Source organism: Blennius ocellaris (assembly GCF_963422515.1).
Source record: "Blennius ocellaris genome assembly, chromosome: 11".
NCBI classification, from domain to species: Eukaryota; Metazoa; Chordata; class Actinopteri; order Blenniiformes; family Blenniidae; genus Blennius; species Blennius ocellaris.
The window spans coordinates 26,219,916-26,244,909 of record NC_137660.1 but is presented as its reverse complement, the minus strand read 5'-3'; the positions used below and the strand labels follow the sequence as shown (position 1 = coordinate 26,244,909).

General features: G+C 45.5%; 1 protein-coding gene across 2 annotated transcripts in view; it reads left to right on the top strand.

Annotated features, from left to right (window-relative positions):
• hipk2 (homeodomain interacting protein kinase 2) overlaps positions 1 to 22,126 on the top strand; it is a gene marked incomplete at both ends in the record, with an annotated part of 51,336 nt that extends 29,210 nt beyond the window's left edge. The window contains 13 exons of one of the 2 annotated variants that reach the window (XM_080505121.1): positions 3,857 to 3,980; positions 4,882 to 5,001; positions 6,259 to 6,345; positions 10,204 to 10,388; positions 10,496 to 10,658; positions 12,874 to 13,003; positions 13,586 to 13,707; positions 16,542 to 16,672; positions 18,244 to 18,426; positions 18,527 to 18,850; positions 19,950 to 20,194; positions 20,325 to 20,485; positions 21,665 to 22,126. In XM_080505121.1, the coding sequence (XP_080361247.1) occupies positions 3,857 to 3,980; positions 4,882 to 5,001; positions 6,259 to 6,345; positions 10,204 to 10,388; positions 10,496 to 10,658; positions 12,874 to 13,003; positions 13,586 to 13,707; positions 16,542 to 16,672; positions 18,244 to 18,426; positions 18,527 to 18,850; positions 19,950 to 20,194; positions 20,325 to 20,485; positions 21,665 to 22,126 (2,437 nt within the window). Of the gene's footprint in view, positions 1 to 3,856; positions 3,981 to 4,881; positions 5,002 to 6,258; positions 6,346 to 10,203; positions 10,389 to 10,495; positions 10,659 to 12,777; positions 13,004 to 13,585; positions 13,708 to 16,541; positions 16,673 to 18,243; positions 18,427 to 18,526; positions 18,851 to 19,949; positions 20,195 to 20,324; positions 20,486 to 21,664 lie in introns of both variants that reach the window. The other variant, XM_080505120.1, reaches the window with a different exon arrangement.
• Between the last annotated feature and the right edge of the window lie 2,868 nt (positions 22,127 to 24,994).

Here is a 24,994-nt window from a genome sequence, read left to right as displayed (position 1 = left end):
TCTCATGCAGTTGGGTTCTCATTCATGTCCAGTGAAAGCATGCATCTCGCCGGTATCTTTACACACAGTCTGTACTGTATCTGACATGTATGGTCTGGACAAGACGTTCACGACCACCATGAGAAAAGGCATGGCCTGCAGTAGCACTGCCAGCTGGAAATAATCTCTGTGGGGGCAGCAGTTCAAAGGAAACGCAACTTTTCGGGAACTTATCCAACTCCGTATCTGTGTGAACAGGGGGGAAAATGTGACTTTCTGAAAAGGCTCGGGCTCCATCTCCATGTGGACAAATCACAAGCTTGTTGCGCCTTTTTTTGACTCATAAACAGAAATTGACAGAGTTTTATAAACTTTAAAAGATTCCAAAGTTTGTTATTGAGTTAGAAATAATAAAAATCCCTGAATATTTTATCAACCAAATATTCAAAACCGATCACTGTGACCATGAAACACCTGCCTGCCTGTGTGAAAACAACGGCATCGTCATCCGCAGCGAAAACTGAAGTGATCCTATATGCACCGGTGATCACGTCTCACGCACCAACCCTCCGGAAAGGAACAATGTTTGTGGGCTGCGCAGATGTGTGTGCTGTTTATCACTGCCAGTGAAAGGCCTGGCTCAGCAGCAGCTGTGGAGCGCTTTGCATGCACTGGCAGAGGTGCAATGGCAGGGTGCAGATTTGCATTTGTGGTTTCATATCATAAGCCACAACGTTACTCCATCGCTCTTCCTTCCTCCCTTTCCTTCTCTCTCTCTCTCTTACTCTCTCTCTCTTGCTCCCTCTCTCTCTCTCTCAGTTTCACTGGTCTTGTTGAGATTTCTGAGTGGCAAAAAGAAGCAACAGGGACAGCCTAAGTAGAGCACTGGAGCGTAACCGGGAAAGATTTTAATGCACACCGTCCATACAAGCAAGTCGCTTAATTGCATATAAGCCATTTTCACAAACAGCCACACGTGTTGTCCTCTGCATAATGAGGAGAACTGACATCAGAAATTGGATCCATGTTAAAGTGAGCTTTATCGCGGGCTTTCAGAAAGGTCACTTATGCAAGTTTTTTTTTTCTTCTTCTTTTAGCCATGTGTGTAAAAATCGACATGAATTTAATATTCAGTGTGTCAGGCCTGCAAAACAACAACTTTACAGCGGCCTGTGATCTGCAGGTGTCCACTATGCGACATCCAGAGCACCATCTGATAAACGGCTTACCTCAGTCTTTCATCTTGACAATGCATTCTGATGGGGAGAATTTCCTCAAAAACAACTTGTTTTTAGTTTTTTTTTTTTTTTACGTGATAATCGCCCGCAGTTTATGTTGCTTGCCGTGTTTGATATATATTTTAGGTCGCTCAGATTTAAGTGAGGTTTTCAGAAAACTCATTTTCATGCAAATAAGGGGATAAATGTTTTGAGAGTGTTTGCATTTTTTTTTTTTTTTTTGGCAGTATAGAAGTATATGAATCTTATTTAGGTGACAATTGTACCCCAGAAGGGCTGGGCTGCAATATTGGTTTCGTTATGCAGAGGAAAAAAAAAAAAATGCGTACACGATAATAATGTCAAAGTCCTGCCTGCTTCTGTTATCAGCTTCACAGACAGCATGAGAACTGAAGTGCTGAAAGTACAAATGAGAGCATGGGAATATAAACAGAACATTATCTGCACAAACTTTGTGAAGTGGTGTTGATACAGTGTCTCACGGTCATAACTTAAAGATTCATATTTACACAGAATCTAAAACAGTGCTGTCTTTTGTCTCCTGGCAAAGTTTGATGTCGCCTTTCTTTCGTTGAATGTAAAATTGATGATGGGAGACTTTCTGATAGGTCAGACTTTATTAGTTTTTGTGGCGGCGGCAGACTTGTCTACGTATGTGGCGCTTCTGATGTTCCCTCTCGCTTGTGTCCTTATAATGAAACTCCTGGCAGCCGAACGAGCTGTTAGAAGAAGATCACGCCGACCCCCCCAGTCCCAGTGTCCATCTCTTCCCCTCTCTTCCTCGCTGCTCCCCTCTGATATCACCTCCTGTCAGGCTCCTCGACATGTTCTGCCGAAGTCTTTTGACAGATGTCTCAGCTCTTGGTGTTGTTGTAACTGGTGTGTAATGATACTGTTGTCTTGTTCATTGAGATCCTCATGCACCAGCACGTTCTGTTACGGGAGGTTGTTTCACCAGCGAAGCGCGACCCCTCGTGTCCCTGTTCAGTTTATTTTTCATTCTGATTTTGCTCTGTTTTCTGCCGTCTTCTGTCTCTATACATTAAACACATCGGAATCTCGTGTCCGCTCTGTTCTTTCCACCCAACAATGAATGGCTTTTCTAAGGGGGCTCGCGTTAGAAATTTGCTTTTATGTATGTGAGGTATGTCCATTCATCTGCAGCTGCTCTAAGACCACTTACCCCCCCCCCCCCCCCCCCCCCCCATGGTCTGTAAAGTCCTGTAGCGTCCCCTCCTGCTGTTTTCCACATTCTCTGTTTGTCTGATATGTACAGTTCCAGCGGGCCCAAGGCCAAACACCCCCCCTTCCCCCTCCAACCTCCCCCCACCGCACACTATTCTCTTACCACGGCCAAAAGCCTGCCAGAGCCCCTCCAGGCTTGAGGCAGGGACCTACTTACCCTGGTCAATGTGACAATCCGCGTTGTCAACTTGAAGCTTTGCGCTACCCGTTTTTTGGTCTTTGTGAATTCTGTGTTTTACTGTTAACATGTGGATGGACGGAATTATATTCAGATTCCGCAGTTTGTTCTATCAGGAAGCTTCTTTTTGGAGCTAAGTGACTACATCTTATCAATAGGTAAAATGTGAGCCCAAAGACTTCCCTCCTATGGTGACGACCGCAAGAGAACCTCTCGAAAGTGCTTTAAGTTGTTAGCGAGCAGAACCACCGTGTTCTCGGTTATTTTAAGCCCCATCAGAGACGCGAGCTCACAAGTTGCGTATTAGTCTCTCTGACAGGACATAAAACGGGTTTGAATGAAATTTGGGAATTGTTTGAGACTGCGGTGCTGCTCGGATAACTGGAGCAATATTTCTTCTTTTTCATCAAATCACAGATATTTATTGCCTCCTCAGCTGAAACGCTCTTTTAGTTCTTTACTGTTTGTTTGTGTGCGTGCGTGTGCGTGCGTGTGCGTGTGTGTGTCTACACACATGGGAAAGGCCTGTTTTGAAATTAAGTACTGATGCCTTTCATGTCCAAATGACTTGCTAAATGCCCAGATGACGCTTATTGCATGGTCTGGTGAACGTTCATGTCGGTTTTATTTTTCTTGGCCTAATTGTTTCCATGTTGCTCTCCGAGGCCGCGCGCTTGTGAAACACCAACCCCTCCTCTACACGTTTCCCGTGTCTGACTGTCCGAGACGTGGCTCAGCGATTGGTGCTGCTGCAATGTTATCAATCAGTTATCTGCAACGTGCCACCTTGCATACTGGCCCAAACAAGAGATATGAAAAAAAAGGAACACCCTGCTGACTACAACCGCAGCGAGAATAAATCTCGAGGCTATAACTCGAGAGATCAAAGTTAAGACAAGATAGCAGCCTTTAGACTTTGTAGATCAATTGAAGTGACAGTCTCGTTGCAGAACTGGTTTATGCAAAAATGTATACCAACTTTAGGTGTGTTAGTTGTATAATTAATGGCAGAGACTCTGGGAAGATCTCCAGATCCCTCCCACATGAAAAGCCTGACCCGTGTTTACTACACTGCAGTTTTAGTGTTTGTCTATCATAAGATCCGATGTCTTCACGCAAAGGTTTTCTCATTAAGTCTCATCAGATTGAACTAATACATTTAATGTATAAGGATAAAGTCTGATGGCGAACTGCACTGTGTTTTCTTTGTCCCCAGGGCGCCAGAGATCATCCTGGGCCTGCCTTTCTGTGAGGCCATAGACATGTGGTCCCTGGGCTGTGTGATAGCCGAGCTCTTCCTGGGTTGGCCCCTCTACCCCGGAGCCTCCGAGTACGATCAGGTAACACAATGATGATTGCTCGGACCTTCAGACCGCTTCCTGACCTCTGATTTCTAGTGACGCACGCCCGTGAATCCTCTCCCGTGTGCCATTGTTCCTGTGTTGTTGTTTTTTTTTTCCCCCCTCTCTGAGCGTGTATATTTCTCTCCACACTCGGGAGGGTGGGATGCCTCTTCCTGAAAGTCCCCTGACAACCCCTGATGATTCTTGCGCAGCCTCCCTGTTTATCTGAACAGATGCCGCAGAGCCACTTGTCCAATTAGTGGCGCCCCTGTGCTCCAGAGCAAGACATTGTCGCGTTGCTTTCCCTCTATCAGTCAGATGTGGCTCAGTGGGGGAAACCTTGAGCAAGTTGTGCTCCATCTCTAAACAAGCTTGCGTGATTTTTCACAACCCCCCCTCCGCCCCTGCAAAAATAAAAAACTTTCCAGGTTTCATTTACAAGCCTCTATATCAGTCTTTGTCTCTTAAGCTGAGGTCATATTTGGCTGCTATGCATAATTCTGCCATGCCAGGCTAGATTTTCAAACCCTCCGAAGACTATCTGTCCTGAAGTTTTTGTTATGAGCAGGAAAGATTCCATCTTTTCATTAATCTTTCATACCGCTTTAACCAATTCATGGTTGTTAAGTGCCGGAGGCCCATCCATACCGAGTATGGCTGAAGGCATTATGCAGAGTATAGTTCACCAATTCACCCCAAACGCATATTTTATTTTAAGCACTTTGGAGATGGCTCGTTCACACACAGGGAAAAGACGTAGACTCCGACTTGAACTTGATCTTCTCAGTGTGAGGGGGAAGAGTACGAACCACTACACTTGTGCATCCCTGGATGGATCAAATGGTTGAAGTGTGCATGTGAAAACCTGAAACGCATCTTTCCTGTTTTTGTTTTGTAGATCCGGTACATCTCGCAGACACAGGGCCTGCCTGCAGAGTATCTGTTGAGTGCAGGGACGAAGACCACCAGGTTCTTCAACAGAGATCCAGACTCCACCTATCCCCTGTGGAGACTGAAGGTATTGGAGTAACACAATCTCGAGACTGTAATATCTCACCGCCCGAAGCTTTGCCAGTGAAACGTGTGGCTAATATTGTCTGGTTACACCGTGTGGGGTATTGATGGGGCCCGTTGGCTGGCTATAAACAAAGTGAAAGGGTAATGAGAGCAAAATGGATCTGTGTGAGAGGATTTGGCGAATGAAAACCCAGCGTGATGAATCTAACTCAGAGGGCGCTCGCTCTCACCCCCACTCACTGTCCCTCTATGTAGGCCACTCAATAAGGAGCACTCTTTTTCTTTTTTCCTTTCTTTTTTTTTTTACCCTCATTAACTTAATTTGAACTTTTGTGTGCCACACAGAGCTTTCGCACATCTAATGCTTGACAGTATTGAGCTGCAACTGCTGATCCCTTCTTTGCAGGGTACGGTAATGCTTTTACTGCGACGTCCACGTCTGAGTCTAGCATCGATTTACTTTTCTTTTCTTTTTTTTTTTTTTGGGTTAAAAGTGTTGAGTGCATTTATTTGTTATGAATTCCACTAACATACCACAACCGCTGACAGCAAGTGATGATAGCGTCTGGCCCTTTTAATGAAGAAATATAATAACGGAGAGTACATAGCGTGCATTTTTCTCATTTGGGAGAGCTGCATGGGCCGTTAGCTGTTGTCAGGTAAGATTTGGGACACTTGTTAAAGGTTTTGCTTGGTTGGTCGGTTTTCAACGTTTTTAAAAAGTCATTTTCGGCAGTGTGAAGACACTGCGATGAGTAACTTGGCACTTGACATTACTGTTATACCTCCCTTGCGTGTTCCTAGTGTGCGGAAAATTTCTTGAACACTATTTTTTTCCACTCTGAAGGACGACGGCGCAACTTAAATTGGACCTCGCCACACATTGCTGTAAAAACATTGTGTTTCTCTATCAAGAGCGTTGAACACAGACATCATTTTGTGGAGTTTACCCAGCTGAAGAAGTGAATAATTACACTTTTCGCAAAAAGTGAAGTTCTTGTGTAGCCGGCACGTGTAACGCAGTGTGTATTCGTCGTGAAGTGTTTGTCTGATACGCACCTCCGTGAGCAGTCGCCACCCGTCTCTCTTGGCTGTTAGATGAGTATTTGTGTGCTACCCCAGGGTTGCTCAGAGGGTAAGCCGTGTCCTGCCGCACATCAACAACAAGAGGCTGTAATGAGCCAAATGTAAATAGTGCGTTTCCAGAGGGGAAGTGCGACGGGATTTGAGAGGAACATCTGCTTCTTGTCTCCTGCAGACTCCGGAGGACCATGAGGGTGAAACAGGGATCAAGTCCAAGGAGGCCCGCAAGTATATCTTCAACTGCTTGGATGATATGGCGCAGGTATGCCAATAGTGGTTACACTTTTCTTTTGCTGCAGTTTTTTTTTTTTTTGCTTCAATCACTTCCATCTCTGTTGCATTTACAGCTTCTGTGATCAGGTTGTTCACGTCTCGGGCCAATTTGCTCCATCACATCTCCACAATTATCCATCCAAAGCCCTTTAAAATATTTATACTTGCCAAGTTCTGATCTCCAGCTGCAGTATAGCTCAGCTGATTTATAGATTGTACGAGTCGAAATGAAAGCAGCTGCTCGCTTGAAAACCTCTCCTCAACTGTGCCTCTGCTCTTCATTTTGCCGAAACCGCTATCTAATAACTTACAGGCACACGTTGGAGAGAAACATGTGGTGCGGCTGGTTAACAGGTTCCAATATATTCCGTTTATTTTTGTATTTAACTCGCAGTGAGTGTTGTGGCTTTATCCTCACTTTGTAGATTTGTGGTACATGTAAGCATATATAGAGGGTGTCTGCTTTACTAGTCCTGTACATGAAGCTATTTCGAAAGACTTCCACATAGTTTTTGAAGCCGGCTCAGCAGGGCCCACACAGTGTTGTGTCTGTGTGACTCAGCTGATTCGCTTCTTCCTCCCTTGTTGCCCTGCATGTCACCTGTGGGAATCTGTTAAGGAGATCTTACGTAACCCCACGAACATGATTTAATGTACAGCATATGAATAGGGACAGGTGCCGAAAAGTCACAGGTAATGCCACTTTCCACTGTGACTCGGAGTGAATTCATCTCCCCGTGGTGGGAAAGTTCACACGAAGCCATGACATTTGGATAAGACGTGCCTGTCAGGGAGTGCGTGTTGTTTTGTCGGCTCGGCCGCGAGCGGGCTCCGCTGGCAGACGTGGCGCAAATGACCAAAAAGGGACAGTGATTTCCTCGCCCACAGCAACCTCAAATTTTTCTCACTATCATCATCCTTTTTGATGATGACCCAGGAGATGTGCTTTAGACAAGTTAACTGTCTTTGTTTTTTTCTCCCCCCCTTTGTGATATATGGTCATCTTGATACCCAGCTCCTGCTCGCCTCTGGAAATTACCTATGTGGACACGAGACACGTGTACCTAGTTAACTGATGGAGACAATTATCGTTGTCCACCAGTGCCCAGGGCCGCTGTCAGGTCTGTCTGGAATAACGTGCTGTTGGCGGGGACACGATGCTATCGTTTTCTGCGGGTTGTCGGATTTACAGTTACCGCACACATGCGCGCACACATCTATATGAGTCACAGTTTAATGAAACCAACCTGCACCGGTATGATATCCCCTGGGTCATCTCTCTCTCTTCTGTGCTTCAAGCTCTGGGCCCCGTCTTCTTCTTCGGTTGCAGCCAGACTCAGCTTACTACAAAAACACTGAGGAGATTCAGCAGAGCTGCACAGGCTTGCTATCGGAGAAACGCAGCGTATTTCTGCCCCCCATCTCACTATCCTGGACATATAAACAAGTCAGCATTGTGGACATCTGTCTCCGCGTGTATAATGAATGATATTGCTGAAGGCCCTGCAAGACAGAGGGGCTGGGTGCCAGGAAGAGATAATGAACCTCTTTTCAGTCGTGGGAAATGTGGGGAGGCTTTAGTCACAAGTATATCTAATTTGAGTAAATCAGACACCGACTTAGAGCAAATGCAGGACCGCGCTAGGGGCCTGTAGAGGAACGTACGCAGACCGGAACTGCACAAAAAATGGATTGGCTTTGATCTGTAGATTGGAGCGCAGCCATGACAGGAAGCACAGTAAGGCTTTCACTGAGTCTTGTTTTTATTATATACACATAAAGATAGAACTTTTCCTTTTCTTCATCCGAATTTCCTGCTGAGAAAGACACAGAGATAAAGTTCCAGATTAATGTGCACATGCTGCAAGGCGGAGGGGGGGGGGGGGGGGGGGGGATGGGGGAGAAAACAAACAAACAAAAAAAAAAAATATGGGCCGGCATCCTGCACGCCTGGCACCACATCTCCTGAGGCATCGCCCCAAAGTGTCCTGCCGCTCGACATCTGCCATTTCTGCCCCCACTTCAGAGACGTCCGTGCTCCTCGTGACACAAACATCCGTTGACATTCCACACACATGTGGCTCGCCATCTTGGTTAAAGCCTCATGTTTTCATATTTTCCATTATTAGTTTTATTTCCATTAGAAAAGAAAAAAAACAAAACACTGAAGCTGGAAAATATCTTCTCTATCTAATTCATGTAGCCTAATTTAGTAGCCGATAGGAAAATTCTTTATCCTCTTTAGGCCTCTTCTTATCCGGCCTGATTACTATGGCACCAAACTATGTACATTTCCCCAAAGTCATCTCTCCCACTGGCAGAGGACAATGTGATTATTTCTCACCTCATTCTGCAGATTATTCCTTTTTATCACAGCCGGTGGAGATGGCGAGCAGAGAGGGGCGGCTACACAACCTGAATAACCTGCATAGAGAAAGAGAACCGAATCAGACTTGCAGTGCGTTGACTGGCAGCAGATCTGATAGCCCCTGGAGCAGGCCTACAGATAAGCGTTGCGTCTTTATGAAAAACAGGCCCGCTACCGCTGCATGGCAGTCACAATAAACAAGGCTGCTTGTCTGCCGCGGCTGTCCCTGTTTCTGTGCTGACAGTCTGCGTGTTCGCTTCACACCAGACTTGCCATATCGTGACCTTGTCCCACTTTCTTCATCCCTCGCTCCACACGACAACCCCCCCCCAAAAAAAAGCAGACCTGAACGTCAGAGCCAGTCCGCTGCCTATCAATGTTGGCGAGCCATGAAGCTTTGCATTAAAGCCCAAATCGCCCTCTTTCCCCCCTCCCGTATTTATCCACAAGCTAAGCCGCAATGTTTATTACAGATGAAGCAACACGATATTCCGAGGCAGCTTCCCAGAATTGCCTCGGAACATATTTAGGTTAAGTTGTCCCGTGTCAGCTTTTTCAGAAGTACTCGCAAAATGGTGTTCTCTGTGAAAGGGCTTTTTAATGACTAGCCAGTGGTGGTGTTTATTGGGTTTCTGTTTTTTGTTTGTTTTCACATCTCAGGAATAGATAAAAATCGCAGTCACGGCGCCAGGAGATATTCCAAGTGGGGCTATGAATATCAGTGCAAATGTTTATAATGTCACCGAGGTGGAAGGTTATCACTAGGCTCTGTCGCACACGGACTTGACAATCTAACTTATGAGGCCTTGTGGGTATTAATATGTCCTTCTACAGGAATTAGCTCGGGGGAGTTTCTTTTCCTTTTTCTCCTGTTATCAGTGAGGACGTTATAGATCGTAAACACTTATTATGATTTCAAGAAAGCATTTGAAAAAGGACTGATACACATGACAACCGTATATATTAAATGTGGAAATGAGCTTCAAGTTGAAACTCAGGTTGACAATTGGTCCAGTAGATTGGGAATACAGAGAATTCTCTGTCACTTATTTATAATTATTTACATGATCATCAGAATAGAATAGAATAGAATTGAATAGAAATATATACCTTATTTATCCAAGTACATTCAAGTGCAATTCTTTAATTCCAAATATCTGGATGTGAACTACCCAACAGTTGTTTGGTCTTATATGTTTGGACTAAGAAAATAATCAGGACAACTTGGGGGGGGGGGGAGGAAACTCACCAACAAACAATCAGTGGAAGAAATCTTAATTGAAAAGCTAACACACTCCCTGCAACACAATTAGAAAAAAAAACCCTGGAGAAAATAGACTGTATACAAGACTGAAAGGGACAATACTGGATTTGGAACAATGGCAGTGTCTGTAGGGATTCTATAAACTGAATGCATATGTGTGATTTCTAATGAAAAGAAATAAGATAATAAAGCATTCAAATGTGCTTTTCCTTCAGGTTAACATGACGTCAGATCTGGAAGGAAGCGACATGCTGGCGGAGAAGGCGGACCGGCGGGAGTTCATCGACCTGTTAACCAAGATGCTGACCATCGATGCGGACAAGAGGATCACCCCGATTGAAACGCTCAACCACCCCTTTGTTACCATGTCGCATCTCCTCGATTTCCCACATAGCACACAGTACGAACTCCGCTGCTGCTGCGTTGTTTTTTTCTTTGCACATTTATCATTTCGGGCGGTGAAGTTCGGCGCTCATCCCTCCACCCCTCGCTCTGTGTCCCCCGCAGCGTGAAGTCATGCTTCCAAAACATGGAGATCTGCAAGCGTCGCGTCAACATGTACGACACAGTCAACCAGAGCAAGACGCCCTTTATCACCCACGTGGCTCCCAGCACCTCCACCAACCTCACGATGACCTTCAACAACCAGCTTAACACTGTGCACAGCCAGGTGAGAGTGCAAAACATAAAGCTCATCATCGTTCATCTGCATTCTGCGGGGCCACCGGTCACAGTGCGCGTCTGTGCTGTCAGATGCAAGTATGTAAATGAGCTTGGCTGCAGTTTATTGCATTTGCATGGTCGGTTCCGCTAAAATTTTGACCGAGAAGTTGACGGACTGCATATTAGAAATGCAGCTGAGAAATGCATGTAATGTGAATTTTGAGATAAGAGCATAAAATACAGAAGACTGAACATTTACGCCGTAAATGACCATGTATTTGTGGGTGCCATAATGAGTCATTACGGCAGAGACGAACATATGAACTATGTATTTTGCATGATGCTGTTTTAAACAAACAGTGTCAGTGGTTAAGCGGCCCAGAAGTGTCTATTTGTGTCTTTGTTCTGGTTTTTTCTCTCTCTCTCTCTCTCTCTCTCTCTCTTGCTCTCTCTCGCTCCCCATTCTTCCTGTTTGTCGGCCTGTTTCCATGCTTACTTGGCTGCCTTTCTGCCTTGGTGCATGTATATCTGTCTGCGTGCATTTCTGTCTGTGCCCCAGGTCCTGTGGGATTGTCACAAAGTGCTGATTACACACATGACAAGCCCCACTTCCTGCTTGCCTTGCATTCTGGGGCTTTCAGGCCTTAAGAATCCCTTTACCAGGCTTCCTCTCTTTTCCCCCTCCTCTCACTCCTGTCCTCCTCTGTCTTCTCTTCTTCCCTCCCATTTCCCTGGGTTGAGCCTGTGGTGCTTTACCGCTTCGCTCCCGTACGGTCTGTGAATCGAAACTGCTGACTTTTGGCTTCTGCCGGAATCACCGAACGTCTGGTTGCAAGGTTTTCCAGATTGTGTTTAGTTACAACTCCCTGTCTCTCTCTCTCTCTCTCTTTCGCTCTCTTTCCCACCCCTCTTGTTAGTAAACAGAGTTCTTTATCACCAACTATATCAAGCCAGCTCTCGCTGTGTAGCATGCGACAAAACCCCCATCTTGCTGTGATTTAAATGGATTAACATTCCCTCAACTTGTCTTTTCTGCGCCCGGCTCTCAGGGCATATAGGCAAGCTTAAGTTAGTGATTTATTCATCTCGTTTCATTTGCAAGGCTGGGATGTATCTTTGGCTTGTGTTTTTGCTGCCTCCGTGCTTGTTTATGATGAATGCCACAGTACCATATTGATTATGTTCTCTCTCCTGGTGTTCATCGAACACGCTAAAGAGAGCAAATGAAAAATGAAAGCGCCGTCCACGTGTTTTCCTACGTACACCTAATGAAAAGGGCTAAAATTAGACGGCGTCTCGTGGAGCAAATGCTGTTCACATGTCGAGCGAATGGTGTCTCTTAAAAGCATTTGTTTGTATCTAGGATGTTCCCGGGCGGTCTTGGCATTTCGCATGTCTTATTAATGGTCAAGACATGCCGGAGTTACCTAAGCTTATATAATTATACAGTGACTCTGGGATGTGAAATATTTCTCCTCTCAGGCATAATTGATTTGGAGGCCAGATCCTGAAGCTGTGACATGAAATGTCAAATTTTGTTGCGTGCAAATTAAATTGTCTCCTTATGATATCATAACTTAAGCAGAGTGGTAATGAAGGAGATCTTTATGCTGCTGTGTGGTTTGTGTTTATACTTTCTTTAAAAAAAAAAAAACCTAAGCAGACAGTTGCATCCGTGTGCATTTCTCTCTCGGCACTCGGTGTGTCGTGGTGAACGATCAGTCTAAATTTTCTCTGGTGTGGCATTTTGCTCATTGATGGTTGATTATTCCCGGAATTGCACCCATTGATTGCATCTTTGCTCACACTCTTTCTCTCCCTCTAATTAATCAAATCAACAGGCCGCATATTTTAAGGCATGTTCAAATCAGTCGCCCAATTTCCTCATTCTTCCATCGGCTTTTATCATCGCTGGGTGCCTCGCTAGCTGTCTGTATTCCTTTGATCTGAGGCTTGTTTTGTCATCTTTTTGTCTGCATTATTTTGTTGGAATATTGCTATTATTCTTACTTTCTTATTATTTGCACCATTCAGCCTTGCCTCCGAGGAGCTCCTCCACCTCCCTTGTCATTCCCGTCAGTACCTCCACCCTCATGATTTTTATTTTGGTCCCATCGTTCCTTTAGGCCACCAACCTGGCTCCCTCCTCCACCAACAATGCCACCCTTTCCTTTGCAAGTCCTGACGTCTCCATACTAAACTACCAATCTGCACTCTACCAGCCCTCCGCTGCCTCCATGGCAGCTGTGGCCCAGAGGAGCATGCCCCTGCAGCCGGGGGCTCCTCAGCTCTGCGCTGCCCGGCCTGACCCCTTCCAGCAGGCGCTCATAGTCTGCCCACCTGGTTTCCAAGGTAAGGAGAGGCCCCGCCTGTCAGTAAGCATTAGCACAAAAGGACAGAATAGGATTTCTGGCTCATCTGTGTAAAAACACACAAGCGGGCTGCACTAAAACACGCTTTGATTCAACAGTGAAACACAATTCAACAACATTCATCTGCAACCATACATAATGTGACAGTGTTAGTTCTGTCTCTGCGAGTAAACAGCCCTCTTGTTTTTTGCCAGCTTTTTGTCTTTTTATTATGCATTGCCCAACAGGCAGTGTCAGTCACACCATAAAAACAGTGATTTGTTGATAACTTGAGGCAATTAGTCATTTGAAAGGAAGTGTAATATCTTTGCTGTTATGCCATTTGCATGACTACTGGTTTTGTTTTTGCCCGACACTGTTATTTTCGCACTGTTTTCAAAGGGATTTTGACATCTGTTGAATGCAGATGAAACACCTTTCATGTATAGCTTGTGCCGCGATATCTTTTTGAGTTAATTTTACAGATTCCATAGGCAGATTCTTTAATAAGTGACACATGTGGGGGTGGTATGACTGCACTTAATTGATGACATCTTTTGTGCGTTGCTTTATTTATGTACAGGGCTGCAGGCATCCCCTTCCAAGCACACCAGTTACTCTGTGCGGATGGAGAATGCTGTTCCCATAGTGACGCAGGCCCCCGGTGCCCAGCCTTTGCAGATTCAACCTGGCCTCCTTACACAGGTAGGAAGACTGAAGTATCACAGAGGATGAACTAATAGAGTTATTTGGATCTTAACAATAACAGTGCCTGTCAGGAACATTTCTGAACTCTGAACTGCTCGCATTCAAACAAAGCTCTCTTGCATTCCCTTTTTTTTTTTTTCTTTCTTATGAGCCTCCACTAAGAATAGTATCTATCGATGGAGGATGAAAATCACTCAGTGTTCGTGACCCTGCCCCTGCTGGCAGCTGCTTTTTCCTGAGTGCATTCAGGCAAGCTTTCCTGTGCATTGCACTCTGCCTCTCTCTCTCTCTCGCTCCCCCTCGCTTGCTCCCTCTGCTGCCTTGCTCTCCTGGAGGCTGAGGCGATCACGGTCTGGTGCACTCAAAGGCAGGAGCCTCTTACACAGAGAAGGCCTTTACTGGAGCCTGCACAGCGGGGCCAGAGCTTCAGCTGCTAATATGCAGTTGTTGCAAGTAACAGAGAGTGACTGTGCATCGCTCTCATTGCGCGCGCAGACACACACGCAGGTTGTAGACCACTTCCATTGCCACGCCACGTCTTTCCCTATGGAAATTTCCGTGGCTTTAAATATCCCTGAGAATCCAGGGAGTTTGAAGCACTCCCTTATCTCCAGTTAATCATGCAGTAGGCAGGAAGGCAGGCAGGCAGACAGCAAAGCTCTGTGTGGGTACGTGTGTATGTGTGTGCATGCTTGTGTTTCAATGGCGGGCTAATCTGTCAGATATCGTATGGTGATTAGCTCCACGGCTGTTTCCAAGTCAGGCGCTCTAAATTACAGACTTTAGAGGTCGGGGGAAGCGTGGGTGAAGATTTGCTTGACCAGGAGATTCACAACATCATCAAAAACAATAGGAGCTAAAGATCTTCTTTTTTTTTAATCCATATCTGAGCGTAAGAAAAAGTGCCAGTTGCATTGCATTAATTAATACATCAAGTTTGGACTGGCAAACTGCTGTGCGCTGCAGGTGTTCACCGTAACCTCTGTCTGCACACATGTTACGCAAAGACAGGCAACAGTTAACATTAACAGATGGTTTATATAGGCCAGCAAACAGCACACCTAATAACTAGGTGTGTGGTGTGTGTCTGCTTTCACATGTTTATTCCTTAACCGTGGGAGGTCTCGCAGGCTTGGCTCAAGTCTCTGTTTGCATTCGCGCCACCTGTGACTTCATGCACCCAGCGCCCAACTCGGACCCAAGTTTAGCTCCAAGCACCTAAAGAGAGTGAGAGAGAGAGAGAGAGAGAGAGAGAGGAGAAGGAGAAGCAAGGAGGCTCCAAGCAGGGAGGCAAGGGAAACCAGCGGGACCTTTATCTGGAGCAGGAATGCAGAAAATGTGGAAACAATTGGGGAGTGAGTGCTGGGGCTTTGAAAGCCCCGAGGTGACAAAGGGTTTTCACCCAGGGAGTGTAGGTCGAGGTGGGAGGCGGAGGGCCACTGATAGTGATGGTAGGCTCCGAGAGGAAAGAAAACGGCCTGTTAACTGGGTTACCATTTCAGGACAGACAGGCTTGTTACACAACGCAGACGCCCAGCGAGAGAGGCATGTAGAGTGCCAGGAATGAAGATAGAGCAAGCAGGAGGAGGAGGAGCAGGAGATGGATGGATGTATTAGAGTCTCTTAATGGCATGTTGATAAAAGACCTTGGATGTGGTCGCAGATGTAAAGACCATCTCCATCTCCAGAATGTTCCATTAGAGAGGTCAGTCATCAGTGCACGGAACTGCTGGCCTGTAGATGCCCCCCCCCCCCCCCACCCCCCCACCGAAGAACTGGACTTTGTAACCTACCCGAGATGAGAAAAAAGAAAATCCCACCTGACTCCAATCAGGCAACTCGACAGATCAGTTACCTTGTGCCAAGATCAGTTGTAAACAACCACAAGCGAGTGTGAAAATAAAAATAAAGATTAGGTGACGGGAAAAGATAAAGTTAAAAATACCGCTGCCATAAGTAGTAGCAGATTAGCTGCTTTGCATTTTGTGCAGCGCCCCTTCCTTCTCCGTCTCGTGTCTGTCTTTCCGTTTCTCTATTTAAAACGCGCGTGTGCTGCGCCACATACTGATGCTGTTGTAAATAGACGTGCAAATGGTATTAAAGGAACAATTCATTAGCCCTGACATTAAAGCGCTAATCAATAGAACTGCATTAAACTATTAGGGTTACACACACACACGCACACACACACTCACACACACACACTCACACACACACACACACACACACACTCACACAGTAAGACACAAGCGTGTTCAGGCATGCGTGCACACATACTCATCTTGGCACATCTCGCGGAATATTATGCTTGATAGTCCTCCTGTTCTGCATCAGAAATACAAAGTAGTCTCTTTCAGAGTAGCTTGAATAGACCTACGAATTTAATTAGAACGTAGGCTGATTCGACTAAGTGAAACACGTAATCTCGCTAAACTAACGCGCACACACAGATGCACGCACACTGACAGGCTCACTCACTCATACACAATCACACAAAGAAAGGAGTAGCTGTACATCTTTATTAAGTCCTGGCCTTATCTCTTTTGTCGATGGATGTCTCCTTGAAGCCGGCAGAGTTCATTCTACATGCCCGGTAGCTAGTTTTAAACTGGCTGTTATGCACTTTACGAAGGTACTGTAATTTATCACAACACCCTCAAACTAATCAGGCAACGATTTTTCTTTTATTCATGGACTTTTAACGTTCAAACAAAATCCTGACAATGTTCAGCGCTTCCAACAAAGTGGTTGTTTGTTGTTTTGTTTTTTTTCCTGTTGTCTCCTTAAAATGACCTTTAAATCTGTGTTTATTCTGCACCGTCTTACCTCAGCAGGCCTGGCCCAGCGGCACCCAGCAGATCCTGCTGCCTCCAGCCTGGCAGCAGCTCACCCACACCTCAGTCCAGCATGCCACTGTCATCCCCGACTCCATGAGCAGCACACAAACTCTCGCCAACTGGAGGTGAATGATTCTTTCTCACTTTTTCTGCTTGAGTTTTTTTTTTTTTTCTTCTCGTCATTGTGGCTCCCAGCTTTTGATTTGTTTGGATAAATGACATTGGACATATACATACCTTCTGAAATTACCTTGTCCAGCTCAGAATATATTACTCTGATCAGGTCTGCGGCTCAGCCTCATACTTTATAGCTTTGATAGGTCAAACTGTGCCATAGGAAGATGGTGTGGTATAAATCTGATTGACTAAGGTGCCTGTGTCTTTCTGACAACTTGGCCTTTATCTTCAATGAACGATTCTTGAAATGCACACTGGTGCTTTTATAAGAGCAGATTTACCTCAGGGAGATGGGATATATGTACATGTAGAGACATCATGTGGAGTTTAGCCTGTCATCGCGGTGACTTGATAAATGGACGGATAGATAGAGGAGGGGGGGGGGTGCAATCTGCAGGGAGATAAGGTGTTTTTTTGTGAACGGCTGCATGAGCCACGTATGCTCAGATTCATTTGGAGCTGTCCATCTGTGACAAGACACCACCACCACCACCACCCCTCCCTCCCTCCGTGTCCCTCCCTCCCTTCCTGTCCAGTGGCAGCTCTGCTGTCCTCAGAGAGACGATTGGGAAAGTGTCGCACTTCCTCTGCAGAGCCATCGCTCCACAGCTGCTGGTGTCAGCTCCTCTGCCCTCCCTCTTCTCTCTCTCTCTCTCTCTCTCTCTCTCTCTCTCTACTTATCTCTCACTCTATCTCTGAGCCCCCTCGCCTCCTTGTGCTTCCTCGGGAAAGGTAGCTGCTGCCACCCACTGGCCTCTGTGGGAAATACTCACCCAAAACGTTTATCATTCTTCTACCAAAGTTAATAATAATGATAATGATAATAATATTGATATGAAGTTTTATTTATTAGCACCATTCGGGACACCCAAAGTCACTGTACACAATGACAGTTTAAAAAATTCAAGTAAGCATAGTAATAACATTAAAAACATTCATGGATTTTCAGCAGACCTGTTTAACATCAATATGGTTGTTTAAAAATATATTTTTGCTTCAAAATCAAATTTCAGGGGAGTGTCCCGGGATTGGTGGAAAAGATAGAGCTTATGGTCATTGGCATAGCAGCGGAATTTAAAATGATATTCGCAAAAATATGGCCAAGGGGGAGGAGATATGTAATGAAGAGTATGGTACCAAAGACAGATCCCTGGGGAACACCAGAGGCGATTGGCGGGTTATTGTCTGGGTTAGGGTCAGTGCTTGGATTAAACGGTTTTATTTGGGTGTGACCAGAAAGGTGTGATTTGAAGCAGACCAGCAGTGTGTTTGATAAACTGATCTGGTCTTTGGAGGAGTGTCAAAACCTGCACTCACATCAAGAAGGAGGAAAACGAATAATAGTCCAGAGTCAGCTGCAATTAGGAAGTCGTTGATGACGTGTTGGTGACTTGACAGAACATACAGTTGGATTTGAGTGACTCATATGACACGTGTGTGTGTTTTTCTGCAGTGCTTCAATTTCCATGTTTCCCATCGGTTTGAGTGAATTTTGACATTCGCTTGTGTTCTACTACAGGAATTCCCACCCTCATGGCAGCCATTACAATCCCATCATGCAGCAGCCGGCTTTGCTGGCTGGTCATGTCACGCTCCCATCCAGCCAGACTCTCAACGTGGGTGTGGCACATGTCATGAGGCAGCCCTCGACCAATAACAGCTCCTCTTCCAAAAAGAACAAACAGCACCAGATGTCTGCCAGGTACTTGAACACCCGCCGCCGTGATCACGCCGCTGTGATCGTCGCCGCCTTCGCGTCGCGCTCTCCATTAACCCGTGGCCACCTCCGCCTTTCTGTCAAGGAACATGTCAGCCTACGAGGTGTCGTCCTCCCAAGTGGTGCTGTCCCCGCAGCGCTCCAAGCGGGTGAAGGAGAACACGCCGCCACGCTGCGCCGTGCTACAGAACGGCTCGGCCTCCAACTGCCCGCCCGCGCAGGGATGCGGGGGCGGAGGGTGGGGGGCCAATGAGGCGGAGCAGGCTTCCAGCACCACCCGCGACCATCAACACCAGCACCACGTCCCCAGACAGACCATCATCATCCCCGACACGCCCAGCCCCGCAGTCAGCATCATCACCATCAGCAGCGACACAGACGAGGAAGACGATCACAAACAAAACAACAGGTCGGTTCTGTTTTCCCAGCGATTAGTGGGGTTTTTGTTTGGCTCGGTCACACAAGAGACGGACGCTTATCTCCGGGGGTCACCTGAGCTTGTCGCCCTGCTGTGAATTGCGGCCGATGAAAGAGATTTGTGGGCTCCTCATTTTAATTTGAATCTTCACAATGGACTAGATCACAGGCGGCTCCAATCTTAGATCAGCGGAGGAAATCAAAGTTCCTTTTTTGAAAACATGGAATAGGTTTGCTTTTTACTCCCATTTCATGTTTCAGCCAATTGATCTTCATTTCAAGAGCACGTTGCATGTTAAATATTGCAGCACAAACTTCTTACACAATGAAAACAAACACACCCCCAGACACATACACACAAATTCTCACAAGGACTAAATTTAAAATCAAGGCAGTGAAGAGTGAGGCGAGCGATCTCACATCGCCACTGAGGAAACGGTAGAGTCAGAGTAAGGTATTTAAAGAACAAAAGATAAAATGATTAAACACTGAGGTAAACTACAGGGAGCCAAATTTCTAGCATTATATATCTGCCTTTCATTCTATTTTTGCAAATTCTGCAAATTCTATTCTACATCCATTCATCTGTGATGTTGTAGTGTTACCCACTACAACAGGTGGTCTCTTCAGTACACGTACTGTAAATATCCAGTCGTGTATCTCAGTGTCTCTGTTGGCCGGTGATTGTATGACTTTAAAACTTTGAAATTTACTTTAAAAGTCATTTTGTTATATGAGCTCCTGAAACCAAGTGGCAGTAATGTCAAGTTCTCAAAATTAACAGAAACTCACGGTGATTAATAGAAACGCCATAATTGTGTGAAGTCCTACAGGCATCAGGACAAGGCAAGTAGGAATAGAAAGAAACTGCTCCAACAATAATAATAGCAACAATAAAATCACATTTATGCTGCAAAAAAAACCAACTTGTTCTTATGAGAGAAACATTTGCTACTTTGGAAATGTATTTTTCTTTATGGCTTGTACCTCTGCACATTAGACTCGCTTTTGGCAAACCGCATAAAAAGACTTGCATTACTTGAGTTGATTTGCATTCAAGTTTAACTTCCTTTCCCCTCCGACGTCTTTAGTTCATCTTCAAAGCAGAGAAAGAATGTCATCAGTTGCGTGACGGTCCACGACTCGCCGGACTCCGACTGTTCCAGCAACAACAGTCCCTACGCCGTGGAGTCGAGGCCGCCTAACAACAACAGCTACGACACAAAGACCACCATCCTGGACAATTACAACAACGGCAACCCCCGCACCATCATCATTCCCCCGCTCAAAACACAGAACAGCGAGGTCCCCAGTGAATGTGAGCGCCTAATGCCAGGTAAATAAAACCGATCCTATGAAAAATACAACCCCCCCCCCCCGTCCGAGCCGCGGGTTTATGACGTCGTCAAATACAGTGCTAAAGTTTGCAATTTCAATAAACCAGATGTCTGTCCTTTCCTTCGCAGATGCAATGAACCATCAGAATTCAGTTTATAAATTCAAATCCTCCAATGGAGTGGTATCTGGCAATAATCACATACCCGGGGGCGTGATTGGTGGCGGGTCCTACCGACAGCAGCGCTCAGGGCCACACCCCCTCCAGCAGCAGCCTCTCAATCTCAGCCAGGTACGGTGGAAGACAGCGACACGAGCTTAGCATTATTGGAAGTAGATGCATTTAATCTATACAGGTGCATCGTGAGATAAATGTCTTTACGATCCATATTATCTAAGTGCATGAAAACATTTTGCAGAACTGGAAAACAAAGCAATGATAACCAAGAGGGAGACTTAATTTTTAGACTCATTGTGCAAAAATTATTAAAATAATGCAGATTTTAGTAGTATCTTGAAGTTAAATCTGATAATATATTATATGGAGAACAGATTGCTGTATGCAGAAGGGGAGCAGTAGATTATCAGAACTGCTGCATAGTAAAAGAGGTTTTAATATTCAGACGTGGATCAAAGTATTGGTTGCATTGTAGCTGCAGAACTTCCTTGTAATCAATAATTGTTGTGTGCCAAGACTTCCTGTTGTCATTTGAAATATAAAAACTTCTTCTGAAATCAGAGTTTTAAATGTAATTTGCTCATTTAAAGGTGATTTCTTGTGCTGTCAAAGCTGTGGTTAAAAACGATAGCCGCAGATTAGATTCATAAAATATTGCAAGACTTCAGAATGTACAACACAGAAAATATCTGATCGCAAAGTCTGCAAATGAGAGTCTTAAAAAAGCCAGATGTGAAAATATCACAGTAGCAGCTGCTGAAGGCACGACCTTTTAAAAACAGACATTGTCTGTAAATCACATAAATTTAACTATTAGCATAAAGCACTCCCAGTAGTTTGCATGAACCACATATATCAACTTTCTAAGTATAAATCTTTCATAAATCAGGCAGTCCAGCCATGAAAAAGGTTTCTGACTCAGTCATGATATCAGTTGAATCATGATCATTGTGTCATTAGTAATGATCAATCTATTGAATCCACTTTATTTGCCCTTCACAGCAGTCGATCCCCTTGGGACAATTTTTTATTTTTTTTTAAACTTATACCATGAGGCCCGTGGGCCAAACCCTGCTTGAAAGAGGCTCCAATCTGATCCACCAAACAAATTGTAAACATTTCGAAGAAAACATTGATTTCTTTTTACAAATTTCTTCCGAGTAGCAGACCCAAGCTGGGATATTGGTGATTTATCCTGAAAGCCAGCTTCCTCAAAGGTGTTAAAAGTGTATACTGATGTACCTGGTTAGGAGAGTGAAAGGAATGGAATAACGCCTCGTCTGAATCACGCAGGCCCAGCAGCACATGGTAGCCGATCGGACGGGACACCGGCGCCAGCAGGCCTACATCACCCCCAGCATCGCCGCCCAGGCCCCGTACTCCTTCCACCACAACAGTCCCTCTCACACGGGCAACGTTCACCCGCACCTGGCCGCCACCCACCTGCCCAGCCAGCCGCACCTCTACACGTACACGGCGCCCGCCGCGCTGGGCTCCACCAGCACCGTGGCCCACCTGGTGGCCTCGCAGGGGTCGGCGCGCCACGCGGTCCAGCACGGCAGCTACCCGCCGAGCATCGTCCACCAGGTCCCCGTCAGCATGGGCCACCGCGTGCTCCCCTCGCCCACCCTGCACCACAGCCAGTACCAGGCCCAGTTCGCCCACCAGGCCTACATCAGCGCCTCGCCCGCCTCCGCCGTCTACACTGGATACCCGCTGAGCCCCACCAAGGTCAACCAGTACCCTTACCTCTAGAGAAAGACACTGACTGACACTGGAGAGCCCGACCAAGCGCTGCTGCTGCTGCTTCCCTCGACCTCATCTCCCCGCCCCTCCCCCACCTGAAACCCCCCCACCGAGCTCCGGCCCACATCCCAAATATCTTCTCCTCGACCTCAGACATAAACAGAGACGGAGGAACATGCAATCCTCATGAAACTGTCACGTATAACTTGAAGATATAACGACAGAGAGAAAAAGAAAAAAATAAGAGCCTCTCTTGAAGGGAAAGTTGGGGTTTGGGATTTTTAGAGGGGGACAGTTCAAGAAGTTTTCTTTTCATTTTTTCTTTTTTTTTTTTTTTCCTTGAAAGGGCCAGTTTGTGCTTTTTTCCCCCCGCCTATTATATTTGCTTTACTATCTGCGAAAAAGTGACGTCTCATTAGTTTTACAGGGAAGTTTGAAGCAGGCCTTTTTTTTTTTTTTTTTTTTTTTAGGGAGACAGTAGAGGTTTTCTGATTTTTTTTTTTGTTTTTTTTTTTTGTTTTTCTTTTGTTTCCCCTCTTTATATATTGGAAAATGACTGTTGAACAGGGGGTTACTGACTGGAAGTTCGGAATCCCAAGTGGTTTGGGGAAAAGGTGAAATACGGAAACCTGCTGCTCTTCAAAGACAAAAAAAAAAAAAATATTGATGGCCTTGAACTGTCTTAGTATTTCCAAATCATTCACGGTGTGGGAAGAAAAGTGAGGCGAGTCCTCCCACTCCGCCTCCTCCAGCAGAGGAGGCCTCTGGAAATATAACCAACAGAAGACAACAAAACTTTTTAGTGTATTTATAGATATTTTTCTTTTATGTTTCACTTTTATGACAATACTTCAGTTTTAGCTTGGTGTCTTAGCTGGGCCCCGTTCTTAGAATGTAGCAGTCTGCACCTGTTTGTTTTCAGATGACCCCCCCCTCCCCTTCCCCTCCCCCTGATACCAATAGACTTTGTTTTTGTTCCTTCTCTCTTTTTTTTTTTTTTTTTTTAATTCAATGTGATTGCACAAAGTGGTTATAATAACATAGGCATGTACAACGTGATTGTCTGTGTGTGCTACTGTCAGCCATGTGTGTGTAGTCCACCTCCTCCTCCTCCTCCTCCTCCTCCTCCTAAAAAACAAAACAAAAAACAACCTCCTCAAGTCTTTAGGTTTCGACCATTTTTCCCTCGTAGTGCCTTACAGATATAACGACACAGTTTACTCGGCTTGGATCCTGAAAAGCCACAAGAGACTATAGCTATACTTATAGAGAGAAAGAGAGAGAGAGAGAGCGAGAGAGACACGTTTTCCCTGGTTTGACATCCTCATCGGGGCCGTTGTAGCTTTCTTCCAGGTGTAGGCTCAGCCCTTTGCTGCTTCTTGTCCTCGCCGACAGCGTGCCGTAGACGACGAAGAGAAACTGTCAGAGCTGACGTCACGCCGGGCTGTTTTGTTACGTGCACATGAGATAACTTTGCCTGGGGGGGGGGGGGGGGGTAACTTACCAAAGTCACAGAAAAGGAAAACAAAAAAAATGTGTTGTTCCATTTTCTCTGGACATTAATGTAAATAGGAAAGTGTACAGTCGAGCTCTCGCTGTAGAGCCTCTTACAGACGTGGCTGGAGTTTGTATTTCTTTGCTTTTCGATCACTCGAGGCGGATCTGTGCATTGTGATCATAGCGGAAAGACGTTCGCTCAGAGGCGAATTGTTTGTTTGTTTTTGTTTTGTTTTTTAAAGGTTAAAAGCTAGTCCAGGAGAAGGGCCTGACAGAAAGTGACTGTTGCCATGGGGTTTATGTTCTGCGAGGCTCGAGGACGAGGCAGAGTGTCGAGGGTTGTTCGAGGGAGATACTGCGTAGGCGTTGAATGAAAGGGGGCTGGTTTGAAAGCGTATAGGGTCAGTTTAGGATGGGGCCGCGGAGGAGGACAGGGGCGAGACTCTCTATCGTGAATGGGACTTAAAAAAATTTATTAAAAAAAAAACGGTCGCAAGTTGGCAATGAGCAGGTTGAAAGCGTCACTGAGCCCAGGTTTGATCGGTATGTCCGGGGTGGGGGCCACGAGACCTCACCTTGAATGCACGCCTAAAAAAAAATGAATTAAAAAAATCCTGACATGGATTAAGTTTTGTTTCTCCAACGAGGATAAACTGGAAGTGAATTGAGTCACGCTCGAGGACAGAAGGGAAACGCCTGCAGCGTACACCTGGAAGGGCACCTTTGCTGGATGTTTTTTTTTTTTGTTGCTACTGTCCATTTGTCTTCGAACCAGGTACACCACAGACATTTTCACGCCAGCCAGACGGGATACCTGAAACACTTAGAGAACCAATAGGGCTGTCGCTTTGTGTGTTTGCTGCTCGATTTAACGTAAACTTCATTTCCCGGTAGCAGACAATACAAATAAATCCCCACCACCCAATCCCACCCCCCCAACCCGGTTCATTAGTCCTCTGGAACGTGGGCACATCAGAAATGCTGGTGGTTTAGTAAAAAGCCTTCCCTTGTCCGTCATTGTTGGCCATTGTACTTGCATTTGAAGTGTTTTGTTTTTGTTCTTTCCTTTTCTTTTCTGTTTTTTTTTTTTTTCTTTTTATTTAACATTATCTTGAACTTCTTGACATGGCTGTAGTACATGTTGTGTTAATTTTCTTAGAGATTGTTGCAATAATTCATGTGGATGTTTTATCAGAGTGTGTGCGCGTGTGTGTGTGTGTGTGTGTGTGTGTACGTGTGAGTGTGTGTTTTTATTATTATTATATGTCAAGCTCATTTCTATTTTGTAACCAGGGGGGGTTGATGTACAGTAATATTTAGTATTCCGTGGAGGCGGGTGCACCTGTGTAACGTGTTGCAACACTGCTGAAGGTAGTCGGT